This window comes from Aplidium turbinatum, chromosome 3 (genome assembly GCF_918807975.1).
Source record: "Aplidium turbinatum chromosome 3, kaAplTurb1.1, whole genome shotgun sequence".
Classification (NCBI taxonomy): Eukaryota; Metazoa; Chordata; class Ascidiacea; order Aplousobranchia; family Polyclinidae; genus Aplidium; species Aplidium turbinatum.
In genome coordinates, this window is record NC_137474.1 from 30,885,086 (window position 1) to 30,892,911 (window position 7,826).

Below are 7,826 nucleotides of genomic sequence, written 5' to 3' on the forward strand. Positions count from 1 at the left end.
GCCCAAGAGGAGTTAAAAAACCCTTTTGACCAACATGCTTAGCGATTGCTAAAATTAAGCACAAAAACATAAGTCTACCGACAACTGGAAGTCAGCATAAACGGATACACGAAAAACAAATGATAGCATACATGGTACCAGTGGCAGAAGTGGGGATATGGCATAAACAAAAGCACACATACAACCTAATACTGCACAATGCTATGACCAGCGCAAGTGACATTAACGTCAGAGCAAAAGTAGGCTACCAGAAAAAACACGCGACTGTTAAGTCGAGTCGTGATAATTAAGCAATGAATTGACAAAACACAAAAAATAATATCGCACATAGCAAAAGCATTAGTAGTGAGACAGGTGTGTGACATAGTCAGACCAAAAACAGAGCTAGACTGCTACAGTGTAAATAACTGCAGGATGCAAATAGAAACAACACTATTAATGGGAGTCAATAACACAGTTATGGCAGAACTGCTGGATCCAAATGCATCGACGACGCCGCGCTAGCTGCGGTAGTGAGGAGCACAAGAATAATAATAGTAAAACACAGACACGCAATACAATTCAAAACTGAAACCTAAGTAGCATGAGAAATGTCCGTTGTGCAATCGTGCCAACCAGCCAGCCTAGAAAACAAAATTGTCATTTTAAGAGTCCATACTGCCCTCTAGCAGGCAGATCTTTCTGATGTCGCGAACAAACTCTGTACCGTCAGCAACCTTTACTCGCACGCGTCTGACAAGTTTGTTAGTGTCCGGCATAACTTCCTTTACAATAGCCTTGGGCCAGTGCCCACGTTTAGTTGCCTCGTCCGCTACCAGTACCAAATCGCCTGGTTTCAAGCTTGGAGATGTGCCAAACCACTTTTGTCGGGGCTGCAACAGGGGGAGATATTGCAACAGCCATTGTTCCCAAAACTTGTTTGTGAGGTATTGGGTCTTTCTCCAAGAGCGTCGATAACCGTCAGCCTTCATAAAAACATCTGGCGGTAGGGTGTCACAAGCTGATCCGGTGAGTATCATACTTGGAGTCAGGGCTTGCAGATCATCTGGTGACGATGGGAGCGAAGTGATGGGACGATCGTTTAAAATTCTTTCAATCTCTGCTACCAGCGTTAGAAGGTCGAACTCATCCAACGTAGCGTTTCCTACCAGCGACCGCATCAATTTTCTTAATAAACGAAAAAATATTTCGTAGAAGCCGCCTTGATGTGAAGCACGCGGAGGGTTGAAGTGCCAGTTCGTTTCATGCCGAAGTAAGGCATCGGTGACTTTCTTTTGATGGAGGTTCTTGAGTCCTTGCCGAAGTTCGCGGTCTGCAGCAACAAAGTTTCCTCCGTTGTCACTGTACAGATCAGTAGGACAAACGTTTCTACGGCTGCAGAATCTTCGGTAGGCTTGAATGAATGCACTTGCCTCCAGGGATTGCACGACCTCAAAGTGCACAGCACGGGTCGCCAAACAATTAAAAATACAAACATATCGCTTAACACTGCTGCGGCCGCTCTTTACCATCAATGGACCAAGAAGGTCAGTGCCAGCAGCTTGAAAAGGAATGGATTTGTTTACGCGTGGAGCAGGTAAGTTGCCCATCTGCTGTTTTCCGGCGGTAGCTTTCCAAAAACGACAGTTCATACAGGAATGCAAGACCCTTTTGACAGCTGATCGCCCTTTGACAATCCAATAACGGGAAGCAATGGCGGTAAGGACTTGTGAGCATCCCATGTGTCCTTCTCGTTCGTGATACCTCATGATCACTAGATCGGTGATTGGGTGCTGATATGGGAGAATGATCGGATGCCTTCTTCCGCTTGACAGAGAAGATTGTTGCAATCGCCCACCAACTCTTAACGTTTCGTTAACAACATAGGGGTTTAGGGACTGTAGCTCCTTCAAAGCCACATGCTTCTTCAACTGCAAGTCGGACACGAGTTCCACCGGGGCGTCAAATCCTGGGTGGTTATGGAGAACTGCGAACACCGTCGGGTATGCTTGATGCTGGGCGGCTGTGACAATGGCAAGTTCAGCTTCGTCCATCTCCTCGACACTGAGCGAATCTGTCTTAACAGTCAAGGAGTCATCTCGGCATTTCCTTTTCAGGTACAATTTGTAGCGAAGCAACCATGCAACCGTTCTTTGCAGATCGTGGAAACGCGAGTAGCGGGTAAACAACCGACATAGAGAGTCTGAGTCCGTAATCGTGTGTTGCTGAGCTGAGCAACGTTCAATGTTTTTAACCTCTGGATCGTCTGACGAAATTCCGCCAACAAAGTCGGGCTGGTTTGGCCAATTGCTCGTGACATCATGCAAAAACTTAGGACCATTAAACCAAAGCTTAGCGGTATTAACTTTATCAGGCCAAACTCCCCGAGACGCGAGGTCAGCGGGGTTTAAAGTAGTCGGTACATAATGCCATTGATTGACACTGGTAAGCATGTGAATAGTGCTCAGCCTATTAGCCACAAAGGTGTGGAAACGAGTCGAAGTATTATTAATGTAACGCAGCACAACAGTTGAGTCTGTCCATAAGACAACACAATTGAATTTAAAATCACACTCCGTCAGGATAAAATTGCAGACTTTGGCAGCGAGCACAGCAGCAGTGAGCTCCAGGCGAGGTACGCTAACAGGCTTTAATGGAGCCACTCGAGCCTTGCCAAATAGAAAATTACAAATTACTACAGAATCATCATAAAACACTTTAACATAAAACACGACCCCATAGCCACTGGTACTGGCATCACAAAAACCATGCAATTCAAAGCGGATAGCACATTTACCAAAAAGAGTCAGGCTTCTAGCGATGGAAACACATTCAAGCTCTGGAAGGGCCTTTAACCAAGCTTCCCAATTAATGTTTACTGGCCCAAGGCCATTAAGGGGTTCATCCCAATCAAGTTGAGCGTCACATGCCTGCTGCAGGAGTTGCCTAGCAGGTAAAATGAAGGGTTGTATTAGACCTAGTGGGTCGTATGTTTGCGAAATCATGGAGAGAACGCCTCTCCGGGTGTTAGGCTTTTGTTGGATACTCACCCTCACCTCCATGCAATCGCTCGCAGCATTCCACACAACACCAAGGGTTTTCTGCGTTGGAAGCTGGCACTGAGGCAAATCGACCTTCGACGCCAAGTCTTCCTGCAACACAGAACTCAAGACCTCTGCACTGTTAGACAGGAATTTAGTTAAATGGAAGCCGCCACTTTGTAATAGTTCACGCAGTTGTTGTATTAGTTCGATAGCCTGATCCGGCGATTCACATGAATGACAAATATCGTCAACATAAACATTTTTTAAAACTGTGTTAACAGTGTTTTGATCAGCACCTGCTTCATTGTCTTTGGCAGTCATCCGAAGTGCGAAGGCAGCACAGCATGGCGACGACTTTGCTCCAAACACATGAGTTTGCATACGGTAGTCGACAGGTTCCCGCTTGAGATCATCGTCCGGATACCATAAGAATCGAAAGGCATCCCTGTCTCCTTCGTCTACACGTACTTGGGAAAACATGGCCTTAATATCGCCCACAACAGCGATCGGATGTTGCCTGAAGCGAAACAATGTTCCTACAAGGTTATTGGTGAGATCTGGGCCATGAAGCAGCTTGTCATTTAATGACACGCCTTTAAACTTCGCGCTGCAGTCGAAAACGACTCTAAACTTGGCCGCATTGGTCGTGCAGTGATGGGGCACATAGCACGTCTTCCCTGGTGTGTCTACCACACCAGTTTCAAGTGGCACAGCATAGCCACATTTAACATATTCCTGCATTTTATCACGATACTTATTGAATAACACCGGGTCAGTAATAAATCGGCGCTTCATTCCCTCTAGGCGCTTGAGTGCCATAGAGCGATTATTGCACAAGTCCGGGTCTTCATCCTTCCACAACAGCCCTACAGAATAGTGTCCATCCACCTTCTTCACCGTGTCCTGCATGATCTGCAGCGCACGTTTATCCTCAATTGAAGGACAGGGGGCCTGTGGCTCATCGATGTCATTAAAATCCTGCAACAATACATTTAACATTCTATCGCAAGACTCCTTTACGCTAAGAAAGTTTACCATTACTGGTGAGTTGAGTTGCCTATCGCCACCATCTTTCCCATAAATGGTCCAACCCAGAAGAGTGTGCAGTCCACATGGTTCTCCTGGTGCGCCAGTACGAACTTCCTGCAAAAGATAAGCCTGGTGAAGATCGCTACCCAATAACAACTCAACCTTCCTATCTTTTAGTTCAGGGAACTTTAAGTCCTCCAAATGACTATATGCACTACTAAGTGCTTCGGTGGGAATACTGTGGCTGACATCCACAATCTGGTCCATCACCAGAGCATCTGCAACGGAAAACACAGCCTGCTCTTCCATTCCCTGCACAGCCAAAAAATCAATTTTCTTGTCATGAAAGGAGACAGCATTGGTGGTCAGCAACTCCACATTGCTTTTTGTCGCAGCAACCCCTAAGCGTGATACGAGGCTTGAGGAGCATAGACTGACGCTAGAACCTTCATCGATAAAAGCATAAGTATAGGTATAGTTGGAGGGGTCCCCAGCCCATACCTTAACTGGCAAAACCTTAAAAATTGTTGTCCCAGATGTTGCTGGCACAGTTGCGGACGTTGTTGCTGAGATGCCCTTCTTCAGAGCAGAGGGGCTTTCCTCTTCCACACGGTTTACATGCAGAAGTGAATTATGCCTCGATCCACACGTTGCACAAGATTTCTTAAATCTGCAATCAACCACTCTGTGGCCTGCTCTCAAGCAACAAAAACACAGTCTATGCTTTTGCACCAGGGTTCTTCTTTCTGCAACAGGCTTTTGTTTAAACATCTCACACTTCCATAGTGCATGCGACTCTGCACACAAACAACAGGACTCTTGCTTATGGTTAGCAGATTGGGAAATCTGCTCTTGGGTTGTGCAAACCGAAGCACGCTTGTAGCCACCTTGCGGATTAGATCGAGCCATCGTTGGTTGTAGAGCTCTCTTAACATCTTTGCCTGGTTGCATAAGATGGCCATATTGGCTGTCGGCTCGAGAGGCTGCATCCTCGACCAAGACTCTTAAATCGCCAAACGTGGCACAGTCCGATCCCAAGTGATTAACATTAACAAACTGCTCCTTTAACTTATAAGGAAGTCGCAGGAACAGCCGTTGAAGCACCTCATCACTGTTTAAAAGATGGGACTTACCCCAGCCATCGAAACTGACTTCACACTTATACATCTTGTCGCAAAGCTTTGTGAGGCCCGGCGCATCCCACTCTGAAATAGGGGGTCCTTGCAGCAAATCTTCCTTCACTTTGGCCATGAGTTTTCCAGGGTTGCCAAACCTTTTTCTCAATCTATCCCATGCCATTCCATATGCTCTTTCACTATTTTGCAAGCAACTCAGGCCAGAAATTACTTCCAAGGCCTGGCCTACACAATTGTCCTCCAAAAAGGCGATGCGATCTTCAAAGCTTAGATAGTTTGACTCAATGTATCGTTCAAAACGCCTTTTAAAGTTAAAGAACTTTAACACATTGCCGTCAAACTTCTCCAGCGACAACCGAGGACCATGAACATTTTGAAACCCTGCACTGAGCTGGGGTTGAGGCACGACGATGGGAAATTCACTACTATTATTAGCTTCAGTGCGAAAGGGAGATGTGTAAGGATTAAGAATATTACTAGCACTACTGCTGCCCTGAAGGATACCCTGTTCTGCTTTTACAGGTGGTATCTTTACACCACTCTCACGGGGTGTCACGTGACTGCTAGACTCAGCAGCTTTGCCTGTGTCACTGCCTGCATCCATAACTACCGATGATGTTTGATGTGACACTTGCTTAGATTGTTCTCGACAGCTTCGAATGAGGGTAGAGCATGCTTCAAGCAAACCATAAATGCTTTCCCCCATACGGTTCATCCTAGATTCTATTGAGCCTGATTGCTGTGGTTTGCATTTGAGTAAATCTAAACGTTTAAGGGAGAGCTTCCTTTGAAGTTCGAGGCATCTTTTCTTTACCTCCAAAACTTCAGAAGAACTCAGGAAATCATCACTTGAGCATAGCTCCATGTCGATGGAAGTTATGCCAAGCTCGATTTCAACCAGCTCTTGTTCTAACACAACGAGACCTGGCAGCTCTTCGCTACTGTCATGTTGACCACTAATATTAGAGGCGGCCTCATGCTGCTCTGTTGAGCCACTAGCATAACCATTTGGCTTACCCCGTCTTGGGGTTTGCTTGGGCTTTTTACGAGCCATAATTAACACACAGCAATATACAAGCTACAAAAAACAAAATCTGTACGGTACTTACCTTAGGTGAGGTGACAATTGACCTTCACGATATTACGGAGAATGTCAGTAAGCAACCTACTAAAATTACAGGGTTTAACGGTAACCAGTTCTACCTGACTAGAACAATGGCCTGACAGAGTACAGGCTTAGAAGCTTCAATCTTTGGCAGACCTGACAAGACTGCCCAAAGTGAAGATCTATTTACAAAATTTAAACAAAGTTTACAACGTGGCAGGCTCAAAGGCACAAACCAAAAAATGAATCCTTGGCAGACCTGAAAAGACTACCCTAGGATAACAAACAACTAGTTACAAAGTTCAAAGAAACTTTACAGCATGGCAGGCTCAAAGGCACAAACCAAAAAAAATGAATCCTAGGCAGACCTGAAAAGACTACCCTAGGATAACAAACAAATTACAAAATTCAAACAAACTTTACAGCATGGCAGGCTCAAAGGCACAAACCAAAAATGAATCCTTGGCAGACCTGAAAAGACTACCCTAGGATAACAAACAACTAGTTACAAAGTTCAAAGAAACTTTACAGCATGGCAGGCTCAAAGGCACAAACCAAAAAATGAATCCTTGGCAGACCTGAAAAGACTACCCTAGGATAACAAACAACTAGTTACAAAGTTCAAAGAAACTTTACAGCATGGCAGGCTCAAAGGCACAAACCAAAAAGTTAATCCTTGGCAGACCTGAAAAGACTACCCTAGGATAACAAAACAAATTACACAACTAGCTAAAGTGAGCTAGACAAAGGCACATACCATAAATGAATCCTTGGCAGACCTGAAAAGACTACCCTAGGATAACAAACAAATTACACAACTAGCTAGAGTTAACTAGACAGGCATAACCTTGCACCAAGCAAAGGTATGTTTTATAAATGATGTCTAAAACGTTTTTTGCCTAGACTGGATAAAGTGCAGGCCTTACTTATTAGAAGAAATGGTGTATTGAAAACGACAATAATAAAACGAAACAAACAGTTGCTTACCGAATTCTTACATATTCCCTAGTCACTCCAAATCTCCAGTTCTCCAGATTTATAAAACAATGACCACTCCAGTCCATGCCAAAACGTAAAAAGAAAGATCAACTAGCAAAAATTGTTAATGCATGGCCGGGTCACTCAAGCATGAAAATAGAATGGAGCAGAGATACAACAATAATATTAAATGGGCGGGGAATCGTTTCTAACAATGCCACCTGACAGCACCATTTTACAGGAATATTCATACCCACATTTTTGTTGAAAATGCTCTCAGAATGCACCAAATTCAAAGTAATTTTTCAAAATTTTCTGGGGGAGGCCACCCAGACCCCCCGTCGCTGGGTGTCGTCTTAGGCGAACACGCCGTCGGGCTTCGCCCGCCGGTCGTCAAAACCTCTCCTTTCAAAATTCCTGGCTACGCTACTGGTCTTAACACTAAACTGACATATTGCAACTTTTGTGGATACTGGTGTTTAGGAGGTTAAAATGCCAAAATCATTCAAATTTTTTCGGCCGTCCCTAACGAAAAGTTGGCCCCCCCTTGCTCTG

The 7,826-nt window shown here is 44.9% G+C and overlaps 1 protein-coding gene across 1 annotated transcript; it reads right to left on the minus strand.

Moving 5' to 3' along the window:
- Window positions 1-644: 644 nt before the first annotated feature.
- LOC145766696 (uncharacterized) lies at window positions 645-6,242 on the minus strand. The gene is made up of 2 exons (XM_082578406.1): window positions 2,777-6,242; window positions 645-2,515 (listed from the first exon to the last, which is right to left on the minus strand). Exons 1-2 carry the CDS (start codon window positions 6,240-6,242, stop codon window positions 645-647), a joined length of 5,337 nt encoding a protein of 1,778 aa, XP_082434532.1.
- Between the last annotated feature and the right edge of the window lie 1,584 nt (window positions 6,243-7,826).

Bases quoted from the DNA above. Each gene is read 5' to 3' on its own strand.
- LOC145766696 (XM_082578406.1), bottom strand. From the start codon at position 6,242: ATGGCTCGTAAAAAGCCCAAGCAAACCCCAAGACGGGGTAAGCCAAAT. The intron at 2,516-2,776 runs GTAAATGTGCTA...TCTTATGGACAG, and splicing joins TAGAAGCCTGACTCTTTTTG to ACTCAACTGTTGTGCTGCGT.